Below are 16,939 nucleotides of genomic sequence, written 5' to 3' on the forward strand. Positions count from 1 at the left end.
AGTAGTAACCTGAATGTTCACCGATGCCCCAATCAGGATGCCTCGGATCCGAGATGGAGCAATCGCAGGCCGACTGCTCCAAGTAAGACCAGAGCAAAGCGACATATAATAGACCTCCTGAATCCAGATATCGGTGTGTTCCCCTGCTTTAAGGATACCGCATACCACTTTTACCGGCCAATGCGCCGAATATCAGCATGCGACCACCACCTTTCGCCGTGACCTTGGAAGAACATGCCACACTTCCCGCCATTGGCGACGAGATTGACTTCTACAACAATGTCTGGAAGACATGGCCCGCCGTTCGAGAGGCGCTGCGAGACTTTGATAGTAGACGGATCTCAGACCTCGATGGGGGTAATGTCCGTCTTCAGGTCATCTCCTCTCTGCCAGGCATGGCCAGTATCAATCCATCAGGCTGTCGTGCAGGAAACGACGAGCTTGCTGCTCACATCGCTAGGCATCCTGGAAGATTCGCCGGATTCGCTGCATTGCCGATGGAGAGGCCAGAGGAAGCCGCTGCAGAATTGAAGAGAACAGTTCGGGAACACGGATTCGTCGGCGCCATGGTCGACAACAACCTCGCCGATGGAACGCATTACCACGAGAAGCGCTTCTGGCCCGTCTTCGAAGCCGCGCAGGAGCTCGACGTACCCATCTACACCCACCCTTCACCACCAAGCGCCGAAAGCCTCAAGACTCGATTCGCAGGCCCATGGCCTACCGTCGTCTCCACGGGAATCGCAACCGGATGCTGGGGCTGGCACGAAGACGTGGGACTGCACATCATCCAGCTCTTCGCAGCCGGGTTGTTCAAACAATTCCCTCGTCTGAAGATCATAATCGGCCACATGGGCGAGCTGATCCCCATGATGATCGACCGGCTCGACGGCTCGCGGTTCTTCAGCAAAGGCGACGTCGGCAAGTTCTCGGATGTGTGGGATCGGAATATCTGGGTGACTTCGAGTGGGATGTTCAGTGTGAGGGTTTTGGAGATGTTGCTGCAGGTGACGAAGAAGGAGAGGGTGTTGTTTAGTATTGATACGCCTTTTAATGCCAGCGAGAGGGGTTTGAAGTTTTTAGAGGAGCTTGCTGAGAAAGAGGTTTTTGAGAGTCAGGAGGAGCTTGATGGGTTTGCGTATGGGAATGCTGTTCGGTTGTTGAAGTTGGATGTTGATGGTGTGGAAGGATGAGGGTAGCTGAGACCGTTTCGAAGGGGGATGTGTCGTGATGTTTTAGTACCAGTATGTTGGGCTGCAGTGTGAGGTCGAAGAGTCGCAGAGAAATTGATGAACTGCTCGACGCGACAGGTTGGCAATGTTGTTTTCGCTCTTATTAGTCTCAGCTGCCTCAGATCGGGGCTTGTCCAAATATGTAGTAGCCTCTACCGTGAGACTACACGTAAACGATGAGCCCCTCCTCCTTTCCAACTGCTTCTCTACTTCTCTCCACTCAGGGGAACCGCTCGTCCCCTGAAGAGGATTCCGCAACTTCCACATTCGGCTTCATCATGTCGATTCCCTGAACAATGCGTATGGCTCTCCAGCTGCCGTTCTTTGAGCACCCATAAACCTCGACGTGCAAGACTGCCAGTAGTCGCCACTCCGTCAACAGTAGCCTGTCGTCGATGAGAATGTTCCAACGAGAGATATACAGATTCGCTTATAGCAAGACTACAGCCTCAAAACAGAAATAGGCATTCTCGATGACAGCCGCACGCATGCACTCCTCCCTATCTCCTCCTTTGTCAGGAGCTTTAAACTCCACACTACTGCAATGTCGACAGGAGCTTCGCGACCTGAACACACCGAGTTCTTTTTTTCGAGCTGCCATTGAGCTTCTTTGGACCTCACCTCTACCTTTCTCTGACTCTTCATTGTGTCAAATACACACATCTCTCCCTCCCTCTTTTCACCTCCTCACCGCCATCACCATGTCTCACACCCGCTCCAAAACAGCCGTCTCCGCCATCCTCCCCTTCAACGTCGGCTTCCCAAGCGCAGACATCCACCGCCTCCAAGCCACCCTCAAAGATGCCCGGATCCCAACCAGCGACATCGTCCCGGGCTCCGGCAACGAATACGGCATGCCGACCAACTGGGCCACATCCCTGTACAACCACTGGCTGCACAAATTCTCACTCGACGACGCCCTCAACCGGATGAAACGCATGGGCACGCACCAGCTAACGCACATCGAGGAGATGCAAGTCCACTTCGTGCACCGGCCCTCCCAGAACCCGGATGCGATTCCGCTGCTGCTGGTGCATGGCTGGCCTGGGAGTTTCTATGAGTTTAGCGAGGTCGTGGATTCGTTGGCCGAGGGCGAGAAGGATAAGCCGGCTTTTCATTGTGTGGTTCCTTCTTTGCCCGGTTTTTGCTGGTCTTCGGCTCCGCAGAGGCGCGGGTGGACTATGAAGGATACGGCTCGTCTGTTTCATAAGCTTATGGGTCGGCTTGGGTATGATAAGTATTGTGTGCAGGCGGGCGACTGGGGTCAGTTCGTCGCTCGCGAGCTGGGCGCTAAGTACTCTGATTCTTGCCGCACCGTCCATCTGAACTTCTGCCCTGGCGCTCTCCCCGAAGGCGTCGAGCCCGTCGACCGCGAATCCAAAGTCGCCGCCAAAGCCGTCGACTGGCGAACGAACCACATCGGATATGCAGTCCTCATGCGCACTCGTCCGCAGACCCTCGGCTGGATGCTCATGGACAACCCGATAGGGATCATGGCTTTCGTTGGCGAGAAGTATCACGAAGCGGCCTCGCCATCCGTCTCTTCCTCCCCGGCTTGGTTTGACCATATTCTTGCCACGGTATCTCTGTACTACTTTACTCGCTGCATTATGACGGCCTCTCTGCCCTACTACGAGAACATTCGCCACGATCAGTTCGCGGAGTACTGCACGCGCGTGGAGAACACGATCAAGTGTCCGCTGGGTTACACGAGTATGTTCTACGACACCTCTCCGAATTCGCGAAAAGCGGTGGCGAGGACGGGGAATCTCGTGTGGTATAAGGAGAGGGATTATGCAGGGCATTTTGCTTGTTTGGAGGATCCGAGGGGCATTGTGGAGGATGTGAGGGAGGTTGTTGGGAGCCATTGGAGCAAGTGAGTGGAGGAGTGAGTGGGTTGGGTGGGGGAGTATGGCATTGGTGAGGTAGACCGGGCGGTGGAAGGTTGCATTGCTTTGCGTGTTTCTTGTCTGAGTTGAGCTGGTGCATGAGCGGGTGGTAGAGATGGGTACCGCTTAGATACGTCGTCTTTCGTCCGTTTGATGGGACTGTTAAGTTGCCTTTGAGTACTTTCTTTCGAAGCTTGCGTTCGCCAAGTCTTGCTGCTGTGGCCGTGTTCTCTCACATGAACGTTGACCTGCCCCTGACAGACAATAAAAGGTGCAATGCGGAGATCCGGCAAGATAGTCGACTTGCTAGGCAGCCTCATTGTTGAGCGCATGTTGACAGGTCTTGTGAAGGCATTGTTGGTCGAAGTCCCATCCCCAAGCGGACGGGCGACTACACTCACCATAGAAACGACATCGATTTCCTGCCATGTTGATCTACTCTCTCCTAGCAGATGTCCAAATCCAAGAACCCCTGCATCCATGCTTCGGTGTCCGTGACCTGCAGTCCAGACCCAAACCTGATCAATAAGCGCGACATCGTCCTCTTCGGAAAGGTTCCGTCTATGATCGGGACGACGATCCGCGTGCAGAGTGTCCAGGGTGACTGATCCCCCAAAGCGTCCTGGTGTTGAGAAGTCTTCCACAGGGGGGTGCTTCTCGGGTTTGAATCTTCGAGAACTAGATTGGGAAGAAGCAGGGCAAGGGCGAGCAGGCCGTGTATGATTCTCATTTACAGTATCGCGTCGAAGTATGTGACTCGTCAATGAGGCCAATGTGATACAGGCATCTGGTACCAGCGAGAACAGAAGAGATAGGGTAAAAAGTAAGAAGTCGTGTCGAACATTCTGTTGGTACGAGCTTGAGTTTTCGGTCTCGTATGCGGCCCTGGTGAGCTTGATCTAGCACATGTACGGGAATGTGAGGTCTGAGCTTCTCTTCTCTTTACTTCGCTTCGCTGCCATTCGCTGCGTCGAACTTGAACTGTTGCTCATACGTTCATGGATTGGGGGCGGAAGCACTGAAATGGCGAGTTTAGCGTGATACGGCCATAGAGGGACGAGAATGCACATGGTTGAGTGGCATGACTGTCGGGTTCAGTTCCGACCTCTCGGTTTCGAGGGCCTGCAACGAGAAAGGTTGATTTGTTCGAGAAGGCAAGAGGAAGGAGGAAGAAGTCAAGGAAGGTTGACTCCCAACTGCCGAAGTTTTCCCTCAAACTTCACGCTATGCTGATTGAGGGAAGGCGCCAGGTCCGACGAGGTCAGGATTGACGGCTTGCATCCTTCACGCGACTTCAAACTCAGTCTGCACCACCACATTCGCATACCAAAACCACCATCGCAACATGTTCGCCCTCCACGACTCGCGAGTGCAGTGCCGACATCAACGCCGCGCCACAGCCCCATTGCCCAACAGAATTTGGTGCAGCTGACAGGATGATGCTCCTATTGCGGCTTCCCTACCGCTGTGGTGAGATCACGATGGAGGTGCAGTAGGTTCACATGTCGGCATGGTGCGTAACTTTTCGACAGAATGTCGGTAGGTCATCGTATCGAGCTCCTACCATCTTCTACATGCCTTGGATGGACTGCAGCGTTTGGGCGGCGGCTGCCTCTCCTATATTCAGACCATCTGAGACCCAACGCTCTGGATTCGCCTCTCTCATGGACGCTCTGGCTTTTCGACAACGGACTCTTGACTACCGTTCCGAATTCTTTCGCACGTAACATCGGGTCAGCCAACCGGCATGAACAGCGGTCGAGGAGAGCGGTGCCTCTGCACGGTTAGGCACTCTGCCTTAGGACGACCCGCTTTGCCTCCGCGTCGAAAGGCCTGCTATCCACACGCAAGATTCTCAGCCTCATAAGACCCTCTCTCCTAGGTACCCTCTGTACCAACGTCACTACCATCCTGGGAGAGAGACCAATGCCATCACGATGGTGGACTCCTTCATCCACTCGCCGGATAGCACCGTTAACAAACCGTCGACGTTGGCGCCTTTACCAAACGGATTGCATCATGGCCTGACAGCAGTAACTATTCTAGCTCTTCTCTCGCTGGTCACCTCATCGGCACTGTTCCTTCATCTCTCGTACCGTCTTCTGGTCCTAGGCCACCGACGGCGTACGAATCATCCTCAGCATGCTCACGCCAATCAATTCATCATCCTCATCTTCAATCTGGTCCTCGCGGACATTCAACAATCAGTGGCATTTGCTCTCAATGCCGAATGGATAACCACCAATAGCATCACGGCCGGTACGGCCACTTGCTGGGCACAAGGCTGGTTCGTCAGTACGGGAGACCTCGCTTCAGGAGTCTTCACTTTCGCCATCGCCGTCCACTCCTTTGCCGACATTGTCTGCTCGTATCGACTCTCACGGCCAATGTTCCTGATCACCATAGCCCTCCTATGGACCTTTGTTTACTTGGCAGCTCTCATCGGAATCGCCATGCACCCGGCCGACTTCTACACTCGCGCGGGATCCTGGTGCTGGATCAACGCGGCCTACATTAACGAAAGATTGTGGCTGCACTACTTCTGGGTGATCATCAGCGAGTTCGGAACATTGGTCATCTACACTATCATCCTTCTTATCCTAAGCAAGAAATCATCGACACCCGCTTCCCGCGCCGCCAAACTCATAGTCGCCTATCCGATCATCTACGTGGTGTGCACCCTACCGCTCGTGGTCGCACGCTTACGGAGTATGGCGGGCCAGAACGTGTCGTTCGAGGAACTCTGCGTTGCAGGCGCCATGATCACGAGCAACGGGTGGCTGGACGTATTGTTGTACTGCCTCACCCGCCGAGCACTCATCTTTGGATCCGACGAAATGCTCGGCGACATCACGGCGCTGGACACTTTCAACACCGACAGCAACTGGCGACCCGACTTCGCATTCGGCACAACCACCACCATCGAAGCAAACAGACAAGCAGCGAGCGGCGGATCTCCCACAGTACGACCAAGCATGGAGGCCCTGTTCGGCAAGCACGGGCGGTCAAGATCAGTGAAGACGGAGACGGTGGTGGAAGTTCAATCAGAGATCATGCCACCAGAAGCCGTGTATCTGGCGGAGAGTGTGTTGGCAGCTAGACGCGTGCGGTCACGGGAGAGTGAAGGGGAGTTGTCCAAGGGCAGGAGCAGTTTCGAGACGCATCCGAGTCAGGGGAGTGATCCGAGTATGCCAGAGCTGGCGCCTTGGAGGAGTAGAGTCGAGGAGGAAGAGGGTGCGGATGGAAAAATGAGATAGAGGAGAAGGGCGAGAGTGCGAGTAAGTGAGATGATACCCAGCAATCTCGACTCGCCAAAGTACATGTACCTTTTTCTCGGATATCCAAAATCACCTCCTATCCTGTCCAGACCAAACCCTTCTGCGTAGCAATACGCGAACCACTCAAGCATCACCACCCATCAAAGTGATTCCCTCGTCGACATCACAAGTCGTTCAATCGCTCACCTCCCTCCCACTGGCCCCATCCTCATCCTCATCATCAGCATCACTCCCTCCACTCTCCGGATGGTCCTCCATACACAACGGCACGCCCTGGCCCATCGGACTCCTCACGACGGGGACGTGGAAGCGATTCTTCGGACGGATCGCGCGGAGGGGCGAGAAGAACCGCACCGAGGGTCGGGAGGTTGAGTTGGGGGTGGTGGTCGACGAGGGCGCCCAGGGAGACGCGAGGGGGGATGTCGGCGAGGGCGAGGGCGCGGTTGTTCTGGCTGGTGAGGGTACGCAGACGGAGATTGGGGATGTCTGCTGGTTTTGGTTTTGGGTCTGGAGCCGAGGGAAGAAGAGCTCATCGCCCGTCCAGGACTCCGTTGACGATGACGCCGATTTCGGCTCAGCCTCAACACACGGCGGTGGAGGCGGAGGCGGCGTATTCCTCAAATCTATATTCAGTGTCCTGCGCCTCTCCTCTCGTGAGGGTGTCGGAGGGAAGGACGCATGAATCGCGCGTTCGAGGGCGTTGGTTGGGAGGGGCGAAGAGGGCCAGGAGCGAGCTGTGGCTGCTTTGAGCTCGGCGAGAGTGGTTTCGGAGATGGAGGAGAGGCTGTTGTGCGAGGACGGGGAGGGGCCGGCGAAGGGGTCTGAGTCGACGGCTCTGGTGGGAGGATCTTGTTGGAGGAGGGGGATGGTGGATTGTCCTGATCCGGTGCGTAGGTGGTTTTTGTAGTCAGCTGTCTCGCCTGAGCTGCTGTGCGCGTCTGAGGCGCTTGAGGAATCTGAAGTTCCGTCGTCGTCGTCTTTCCCCTGCTCTCGTGAACCAATCTCCTCCCTACTCGACTCGCATCGCAGCGCTTGCTTGAAGTGATTAAACACCTTCATCGCATCCTCCGGAATCCCCGGCGGCGTGGGGACTTCATTCTTCGTGGCAGTCCTCCCCGCGAAGATCTTGCTCATCTGTGAGGCATACGAAGGCCGTGGGGGAGTGTTGCTCAACGCTCCCAATTTCTGGCGTTTGCGGGCGAGGTTTGAGGAAGTTTTGGCGGGAGATGCGTGATGTTCATAGTGCGTGTCGATGGCGAGTTGTTTCTTGAAGATGTTTCCTTTGGAGTTGAGGGGGAGGGGTGGAGCTGGGTAGGGGACATCGGTGGTGGCTTTGAGGGGGTTGTGAGTTGAATTCACAAGATCTCACTTTTGCAGGAGGCAGACTCACGAGGCGCGAGGTTCTCCTTATCCGAGTGGTCTTCATCCATACTTGCTATTTGTTGCGGGTGAAGGTATGCTCATCGCAGTCTTGTAGCCAGGTCATTCGATGCTCAGACTGGTAGATGATGCATGGCTATAGCGGCAAGTCTTGGAGATGTTGAGATTGGGGCGACTCCCACTCAGCAAGCGCTTCTTTCCAGCACTGCCAGGTTTTCGAAGACGCTCTCGCTGCTGCCATGGTCGGAGTATGGGGAGCGTAGGGCGGGAAGTCGAGCCGTGTGTTTGACGGATTCGAGAAGTCTCGACCAGGCTAGGTCTAGGGAGTGGTAGACCATGTTTTGGAGGCACTTTTGACACATGTTGATGATATATCTTTCACTTTTGCGACTGAAGGAGAGAGGTATAGACCCAAGCTGACGCTCTTCTTTAAAGTTGCGAAAGAGCGCGAAACAAAAAGAATGAATACAAATACCTCTCATCACCTCATGGCTCAATCCGGCGTCCGGCATCCTGCTCCTGCTGGCGACTGCCGAATGCGCAGCAAAAATGTGAGCTGTAGGAAAATCCGTCGTACACGCTTTCGACCAAAACCACACAAGTCGCTGCACAAGGTTTCAGATTGGGTTCGTCCAGGTCGATAGCATTCAAAGACCCAGAGCAGTGATCAATAATTCAATGGGGCAGACGCGTGCCAGGGCGCGCGCGAGCGTCTGATAAACATTGCGGTCGGTTCATGATGGATTAGGTCATTGAAGGGGGTTGGGACTGGGTAGTGGTATATTGTTCAATTTTTTGTTTCCTCTGGTGTGACCAACGACGACAACGACAACGTGATTTCCACGACTCGCACAACTGCCACGGCGACACAGCGGACGGACGGATTTGCACACACGGGCAGCTGGGCCTTTTGGGAGGGCTGTTTTCGCTTTGCCTCACGTTGCCGAGAGTGTCACAGCATCGGCTTCTTCATCTTCCACGTCGACGGACGTCTGCTTCCGAGGGAACCCCAGCAATACCATCACTGCTATACCGAGCCGGCAATCGAGGAAGCCAGTGCCACGCATTCGAACAGAGTCCTTCTCTGCGCAAACTTCGAAATCCCGCCAGAGCGTTGGGAGAGCCCTGGTCGCGGCGCAGGCTGGCCGTCGGTCGCGCAGCTGTCGTTCATCTCGCCTTTTTCATCAATTCCCATCGGCCGTCATCGCGTGCATCAACGTGAGACGCGCTGGGCGTGGTATGAGATTGGGCAGGGGCAGTGATTCGCGGGTAGCGAGGCCGTCGTGCTGCGATCCGACCCCTCCGCTGCACGAGTTGGGTGGAGAGCACACGCTATGCAGGGTTGAAGCGTGCTGCGAAGGCTGAAGGCAATCTTGGAGTCCTCAAACACCATCAGAAAAGTGCACTGGCCGGGCCAAGCGACGTTGTTTGAGACGTGGATGGGAGGAAGAGAGAGTGAAGATTTTGCAGCGACCTCACCTCATCGTCTTCATTCACTCACACACTACCTACCTTCTACTGTCGTTCTTGTTGTCGCTGCTGGCCTGCCGATCACCACCCCTCGTCCCTCCTCGACTGCATACACGACACGGCCAGCGCTGTTTGACTTGACTCTGACCTTGTTTGATGCGCGTTTCCGCAGGTTTCGATTCCTCTGCAAACCGGCCTTATCAACAAAGCAGTCACAGGGCGAGACTTCTGCGTTGGGCGAGCAAAACGCTGCTGGCCCATCGCCCAATCCGCCCCTGGCCTGTCCAACGGCCGACGCCTAATAATATCCCACTATCCCACTTCACGTCACCACTGGCCGTTGGAGTGCCCGTATGATCTGACATCGCGGCACACACGAACCGTACGTTTCTTGTTATCACCGCGGGCGCGGGCTCGCTCGCTCGCGCTCTGCTTCGACGACGATCGCGGCGGCGGCATTGTCGTAAGAGCTCACCTATCGACAGGCCTCTATAGCCACTCGTTTGCGCCTGTACCACCCTCGTTTCACACACGAATATCCTTCCGCTCCTGCGCCCAGCAGCGTTGGCGCAAGAACATCAACGACGAGATTGCCTTGCGGGACATACATCACCGGCGACACAGCAGCCGGTCGCCTCGCACAGCATCGCACGCAGGTTCAGCGAACACTGCCGCGCACCCGCCCACTTCGACTGGATCGCCGCAGGAACCTCGACGGACACCTGCATCCCCGTGAGTAAGCGACGCTGGGGAGTCGTACTCCACGAAAACGCCATCCTGGCCTGCAGACGCACGCCGTGACCTTCGTTACTCCGACCCACCGACCCTCGTTTGACCAACAACCACCCCCCGGCGAGTCCCCATGAGCCGCCAATACTACGACGACTATGGCGACAGTCCCATACCGGACTACTACACCGAGCAGCCCCCGCCTCCTCCGCGAACGAACCACCAAAGTCGCATACCACGCCCCGAACACGCTGCCCAAGATCCCATGCGAAGTCCCCCGCAGATGAGACCAGACCAGTATCATCCGGCCGCTGGGCCAAGTCCGAGAAGAGCGCAGGAACAATACTACCCGGACCAATCTGCGTGGGATGCGTCGCAGCATCTTTACGACGGCAGTGGATATGTGGACGAGTATGGGCAGTACGATCAATGGCCTCTACCAGTCCAGGCGCATACACCTTCACCTCGCAACAGCCCACGACGACCGCCTCAACGACCGCAACGACCTGATGAATCGCCGCAAAGACCTGATCATCGACAACCTGTCCGCGACCAACCTCGAAGTAGTCCTCATGTAGCAGCTGCAAACCGCCAGTACCATGCTCCTCCACCAATGCCACATCATGGCTCAGGCCAATGGAATGGTGATGGATATGATTACGCTCCACCCGATTATCCTCCGCCGAATCGTCCACTACCGCAGTCAAGAGGGCCAATCGATCCTCAGTCTGCTATCCCACAATATGCACCACCTCAGATACCTCAACAAGCAGTCTACGGCCAAGCAAATCGACGACCACCACTCGGCCCACCGCCTTCGGCAAGAAAAGGTCCACCATCGTACTATCCCGCATCTGGACCCGTACATCCGATTGTGGAAGAGACAGACAGCATGCGAGGTAGTACGAGGACTGCAAGAACAGGCAGCGCGCAGACCGGTGGGCATGATAGCAAGAATTCGTTTGCCAGCAGCAATGCGATACCGATTGGGATACCACAGTTCTACATCGACAATGGTGCAGCACGGCCAAGCACTGGCGATCAGTCTTCCGTACCCGAAGACTTCGATGACGATTCTTCCATAGAGGCTGCTACAGGTCGACGACTGGACAAGCTCGCAGATAGAGATATACCGCGAGGACAGCCCAGTCCTGAGGTGCTCGTGAGGCAAGCAAGTGTGGGCAAGAAGAGCAAACCAACGTTGACGACAGTCAAGAGTGGAGACAGGATGCGCAAAGTGAGCGGAGAGCAGGGCCTTGCAAGTCTACCAAGCCAGCAGGAGAGAAGGGCGCAACCCACGATGGTCGATATCACGAACGGGCGTAGTCCAGTACGAGACGATCCTACCACCTCAGGAGCCTCAGCAGACGATCGGCATGATGATGAACAGCAAGCTCGCAACGCTGCAGCCGTTGCGGCTGCTACTGAATACATGCACAAGTCTGAGCCAACACGAGAAGGCGCTGGGAGTCGAACGCCTGAGGAGATTCTCAGATCGGGAACTGGCCTCCTTGACCCTTCATCTTCTGACGAGTCCGAAAGGGAAGTCAAGAAGAAGAGGTCGAGGGAGTTGCTGGGTTCATCCATCGCAAATGAGTTGCACCCAACACGATCACGCGCACGCTCTCCCCTTGCACCAGACAACGATGAACGTGTCAAGTCGATTCTCGAAAGCCTTGAGAAGGGCGGCGCCATCAGTGCTAAGGACGCTGAGGAGTTGAAAGCCCCGACACCTGGCTTGTCCGAGCGCGCCGGCAGAAAGCGACCTCCACGGTTGAACGTTGATGCTGTGCGCGATGCAGAGGCAAGAGGGTCGTTGACTAGTCTGCCAGATCTGATCAGACGCGCTACAAAGCTGGCGTCCAATCTCGATCGCGGCAAGACGGCAAGTCGAATGGGCATGGCAAATTGGCTGGACGGTGCAGAGCCCGGTGAGAAGAGGCGTTCTGGCAGTGTCTCCGACATTCTCAACTCATTCCCAGCTCCCCACAATCAGACACCGCATGCTTCTCGCGGAGACATGTCGCGATGGTCTTCACGGCTGAGGCATTCGGCTCTTCCCAGTGATAGTGACGCTGGGGAGAAGGAGAAGCCCAGGCGCAAGTGTTGCGGGATGCCGTTGTGGTTGTTCCTCCTACTACTTCTGCTGCTGGTCTTGCTAGTAGCTGCCGCTGTCATTGTACCGATCATGCTAGTCGTGGTACCCAAGCAGAACAGTGACCACAAAGCGAACACGGCGACTGCATGCGAGAAGAAGCTAACATGCGAGAACGGAGGCACCAACATCCTCAGCAACAACGGCTTCTGCGAATGCCTCTGCATCAACGGCTACACCGGCCTGACGTGCTCCAACTACGAGCAACAGAGCTGCACAACCGCCTCCATCGGCTCCGCCAACAACGCCACCGTCGGCGACGCCATTCCTCGTCTGCTCTCAGGCTCCAACGCCAACTTCAGCATCCCTCTCGACGGTCAACAACTCCTCGGCCTCTTCTCCAGCTCCGACATGAGCTGCACCTCGCAAAACGCCCTCGTCACCTTCAACGGCGCCTCGTCCAAACACCGCCGCCGCGGCAGACGCTCTTACATCGACGTCCTCATCCCGCGAACCCCTACCCCGACCCTCGACGAACGCCAGCAAACCTCCCCATCCCCCACCGCCACATCCAGCATCGGCATCGTCTACGCCGATGGCTCCCCATCCTCAACCTCCTCCTCATCCGCACCAACCTCCACCTCCACCACAAGCATAATCTCCACCCCGGTCGCCCTCGACTTCGCCCGCATCGCCGTCCTCTACGTCTTCCAAGCCGCCGGCGACTTCAACTCCGCCGCCACGGCGCAAGAGAACTTACAAGACTACTTCCGGCAAGGCGACGACAACGAGGGTCAGACCGTCAACGCGACGAATGTCAGTCTGGGGAATGGGTTCGCGTGCGATTTGAGGAGTTATACGGTTGTGTTGGCGAATGGGTCGAGGGTGGGTGGGAATGGCGGTGGCTCGTCGTGAGCTTGGTGGAGGATGAGCATTCTGGAAGGAAGAGATTTAGGGGGTAGAGCCACTGGGAGTTTCTTCAAGAGTCTGCATGAGCCGACGGGACACACACGAAGCGAACGAACGAATGACTGTGATGCTCACGCCTACTTTCGATTCAACTCCAACATTTTGTGTTTTGTTTTCTTCTTCTTCGCAGCATACCATGGCTGTTGTAAATATTGTTTTGTTTTAGTTTTTGCAGGACGATGACTCGCTGCAAGGGAAGATCGGAAGAGCGAAGAGGAAGGAGGAGATGTATACACAGCAGCAGTTCGACCACGCGCCACACGACGATGAAAAGAACAATGGATACTTCTGTTGGTTCTTCTGAGGGAGTGCATGGATGGATGGTCGAAAGGGTGGAAAGCAAAAATGGAAAATGGAAAAAGGAAAGTCAATGCAGTAATGTATTCACGGCGTGAAGAAACACAATGCAAAAGAAAAGAACACCACCAGCACGAGAAATCGAGACTTCCAAAAAACTCCAACGGTAGCTTTTCTTTTTCATTCATCTCATCGCAGGGAACTTAGGCACAGACTTTCGCCAAGTGTCTCCCACGGTATGTACCATCGCCGTGCTGTTGTCTCTCAGGGTATCATAGAAACCTCATATCATCCACCGATCAATCCACTCCTCAAACTCCTTGAAGAAATCCCAAACTCCTCATATGCACAACTTCACGCCACATCATCTGATCCTCAATACCGGCCAACACCGCCACCACCAAATCCCATACCAGCCCTCATACCCGGAATCCCACTCAACACATTTCCCCTGGGACTCCCGCCCATCGAACCCGGACTGAACCCGCCGAATCGCAACTCACCCGGCAAAGCTCTGTATCTTGGATCTCTACCAACTCTCGCCGGCGGCTGGCCCCATCCGTCGTCGAAGAAGGAGTTGTTGCCGTTTGGAGAACGATCAATGCACCATTCCGGTGGTTTAGACCAGTTGCTCCAGTAGTCGCGACGCTGCTCGATGGGGCCTTGGACGTATGAAGCAAGATTCTCGTAGACGGGGATGAGCACGCGAGTGATAGTTCTGTTGAAGGGTGCGTCGGTCTTTTGTGGAGATGCAGTGGTAGATGAAGAGTAGCGGCTTGATCCAGGAGCACCAATAGGACGTGGACGAGTCGATGGCGTGGTGGTTGTGTACCTCGAAACACGAGCTGAAGCTTTGCCAACCTCGTGGGCTTTGATGCGTTGGTACAAGTCTTCTTGACGAGCAAACTTGTTTCCAGAAGTCCACCAATCCTTCAACTCTTCGTCGTAGCTCTTCTTGCTGGCAGGAGGGGTGCTCGCTGCTGGCTCATCTATGACGAATGTTGCACCGGACGACTCGAAAGAGGTGACTCGACTACTACGAGCATCGGTGTCAGGCACACTATCAGCCAAGTTCTCCTCTGGTCGGATAAGAGGAATTGGCTTTGTGCCGTTGAGGGCAGGTTGGGTGTCTCTCCAGGTGCGGTAGGTTGGTAATGAAGGCTTCGTGTATCGACGCGGGATGTAGCATTGCGTGCTTTCGCTCTCGCTGCGTCCATCAAAGTCTGGGAATGGCTCCGCTCGGGTATCATCGCTCTGAACAGACTGAGCCTGGAACGGGTCATGAAGGACAGTCCGAATGTTGGCCTGACTGTTGGTACGTTGCTGCGCAAACTCGCTGACCTTCCACAACTGATCACGCATTGCCTCGCGGGATGACAATGGGGTTGGTTTACGAGTTGGAGTGCCCGCGCTACTGACCGATGCCTGCCTGTGCTCGACCTGATGGCCTATGTTGATCACACCCAGCTTCGCAACATTAAGCTGTGGCAATCCAGGCAAAACCGAGCATGCCGGAGGAACATCCCGAGACGGGCGAACGGTTGGTGCGCGAGAAGATGCGGTCGAGGTCGTAGCAGAGTCGCTGGGAAGGAATGGGTTTGAGGAAGAGCTGCCGGTGGTGATAGATTTTGGTGGCTGAGGAGTGGGAACAGCCTTTGCGGTTGGAACAGCCGGCTTCGTGGCCTGAAGGAAGATGCCTGAGCCGTTGAATGGGTCTTCTTTCGCAGTCACTCGATCATCGGACAAGAAAGGGAAGCCTCTGCCGACACCAGCAGTCGCAGGCGCTTTTGGAGGCGCTTGTGCAGAAGGAATTGTAGCCTTGTTCGTAGTCGTGGCCTGCGGTTGACCCGGGTTGAAAAGAGGTGGTTTGGGAACCAAAGTCTGCCGACTGGTCGTTGACGTAGTGGGTGAAGCTGGACGAGACGCTTCCGGTGGCTTCATACTGTCTGGTGGTTGCTCAAGAATCTGCTGAATCTCCACCTGGCCAAAATCGTTGCCCTGAGTAGTCTGCTCACGTTGTTTCGCAATGACACGAAAGTAAGCCAGGGTGTTCCTCTGCAGCGTCTGCCAGCCAGTCTCGCCCTTCAGGCGATCGGAAGCAAGCTGGCCCTCGATCCTCTTGCGAATGTTGGAGAAGTTGCCAATGTTCTCCCACATGTATCGGTGGTGCGACCACATGTGAGCAGAGACGTCGCCGTTGGGATGCTGGACGAACTGCAGCTGGCCGTCTTTAAAGCCACAGTTGCTGGAAATGAAGTCGATGTTAGGAAGCTCGAGACCGAAGACCTTGTACATCTCGCGCTTGTCGAAGCTGCCCTCGACAGTGGCCTGGCGCTCTTCTGGTTTGGTGTCTTCGGTGGCTCCTAGGTCATCTGCATGCTTTCGTCCGCGGCGGCCATGATAGGTCTGGAAGCCGGCGTTATCGACGAGGGAATCATGGCGTTCGGGATCGGTTGTGGTAGTCTGCTGGGAGATGCTGGAAAGTGAGCGCGAAAGAGACGTCTCGCGAGAGAAGGCTGGGCCGTAGATAGTGTTGGTGCGAGTCTGAACAGGAATGCCGCCTTCGTTCTTAGCGCGGTTGACGGTGTCCCACTCGATGTCCAGCGGCTTCCAGCCCTGCTTGTTCTTGCCACGTGACGGCTCGCGGCGATCGAGATGGAGTGGAGCAGTAAGGGCGGCCTCAGCGTTCTGGATGCGCTCTTGCTGGCGACGCAACTTGGCCTCGGCCATGGAGTGAGCAGGCTGGCTGGCCTCAGAGAGGTCGGAGCTGGACATGTCGGATGGAGTGTCGACGGGAGTGTCGACAGGCTTGTAGGCAGGGTGGTTCTTGATGTCGATGTGGGTGGCTGTATCGGTGTCGGAGGTGGCACGAGGGGAAGAAGCGCTGCGGTCAGTGTTGCGAGACGTTGGACGGTCGTCGCCTGGCAGGTGAGTGCCGAGAGGGAGACGACTGGCCGGCAGCTTGGCTGCGCTCGGGTTGGCTCTGCGGCGTGGTGGCATGGGCGAGAAGGCGCAAGAAGCGGCGGACAGGGTGAAGTGAAGTGAGGAAAATCGGACAAAAAGCGACCGCAATCACAAGTGAATACTCACATGAACGAGGGCGCAGTGAAGAGCGGGAGGTCGAAGGTGGTTGAACAGGCGGCGGCGTTGGTGGTGTCGGTGTTGTCGATGGAGGTGGAGGTGGTAGGACGTCGGACGCAGAAGCATGTCGCAGCGCGGGAAGGCACATCCAAAGCTGGCGGACGGCACTTCCCACGCCTCTTCTGCTGCTGCTTCCCGTCGGCAGCCTACATGCCCCTACATCACATGCAAATCATCTGGCTTCTAGAAGTTCCAGGCGCTGGAGAACACTGTTATACTCACTTCATTGGCGGATCCGCCATAGGCAATAATGTATCGATCCTGACCCCCTAACCGCAGGAATCTAACGCCTCTTCTCTGCCTCATTCGCAGCATCCTACCTTTTCGTATCATTCTCTGCTCGTTTCCCCCTTCAAACGTGCCGGCTGCTTCTGCTTCTGCGGGGCCAGGGGTGTCAAGGCCGGCCACGTCCTGGCTTTCTGCATGCTCTTGATAGCCTCCTCACAGACCTCAGCCTAT

At 55.9% G+C, this 16,939-nt stretch overlaps 6 protein-coding genes across 6 annotated transcripts; 4 read left to right on the forward strand and 2 right to left on the reverse strand.

The window, feature by feature from the left end:
• Positions 1 to 197: 197 nt before the first annotated feature.
• On the forward strand, positions 198 to 1,193 carry M409DRAFT_70612 (uncharacterized protein; the record flags this gene model as incomplete). The annotated part of the gene is made up of 1 exon (XM_033818817.1): positions 198 to 1,193. One exon carries the CDS (start codon positions 198 to 200, stop codon positions 1,191 to 1,193), a length of 996 nt encoding a protein of 331 aa, XP_033661165.1.
• Positions 1,194 to 1,933: 740 nt separating this feature from the next.
• Positions 1,934 to 3,112, forward strand: M409DRAFT_29366 (uncharacterized protein; the record flags this gene model as incomplete). The annotated part of the gene is made up of 1 exon (XM_033809432.1): positions 1,934 to 3,112. One exon carries the CDS (start codon positions 1,934 to 1,936, stop codon positions 3,110 to 3,112), a length of 1,179 nt encoding a protein of 392 aa, XP_033661166.1.
• A 1,511-nt stretch (positions 3,113 to 4,623) lies between these two features.
• M409DRAFT_70614 (uncharacterized protein) lies at positions 4,624 to 6,373 on the forward strand (the record flags this gene model as incomplete). Its single annotated transcript, XM_033818818.1, has 3 exons — positions 4,624 to 4,634; positions 5,091 to 6,205; positions 6,339 to 6,373. The coding sequence occupies 3 exons, from the start codon at positions 4,624 to 4,626 to the stop codon at positions 6,371 to 6,373; spliced, it is 1,161 nt and encodes a 386-aa protein (XP_033661167.1).
• A 200-nt stretch (positions 6,374 to 6,573) lies between these two features.
• On the reverse strand, positions 6,574 to 7,829 carry M409DRAFT_29368 (uncharacterized protein; the record flags this gene model as incomplete). Its single annotated transcript, XM_033809433.1, has 2 exons — positions 6,574 to 7,730; positions 7,790 to 7,829. The coding sequence occupies 2 exons, from the start codon at positions 7,827 to 7,829 to the stop codon at positions 6,574 to 6,576; spliced, it is 1,197 nt and encodes a 398-aa protein (XP_033661168.1).
• A 2,282-nt stretch (positions 7,830 to 10,111) lies between these two features.
• On the forward strand, positions 10,112 to 12,988 carry M409DRAFT_70615 (uncharacterized protein; the record flags this gene model as incomplete). Its single annotated transcript, XM_033818819.1, has 1 exon — positions 10,112 to 12,988. One exon carries the CDS (start codon positions 10,112 to 10,114, stop codon positions 12,986 to 12,988), a length of 2,877 nt encoding a protein of 958 aa, XP_033661169.1.
• Positions 12,989 to 13,714: 726 nt separating this feature from the next.
• M409DRAFT_29370 (uncharacterized protein) lies at positions 13,715 to 16,339 on the reverse strand (the record flags this gene model as incomplete). The annotated part of the gene is made up of 1 exon (XM_033809434.1): positions 13,715 to 16,339. One exon carries the CDS (start codon positions 16,337 to 16,339, stop codon positions 13,715 to 13,717), a length of 2,625 nt encoding a protein of 874 aa, XP_033661170.1.
• Between the last annotated feature and the right edge of the window lie 600 nt (positions 16,340 to 16,939).

This window comes from Zasmidium cellare (genome assembly GCF_010093935.1).
Source record: "Zasmidium cellare ATCC 36951 unplaced genomic scaffold M409scaffold_50, whole genome shotgun sequence".
NCBI classification, from domain to species: Eukaryota; Fungi; Ascomycota; class Dothideomycetes; order Mycosphaerellales; family Mycosphaerellaceae; genus Zasmidium; species Zasmidium cellare.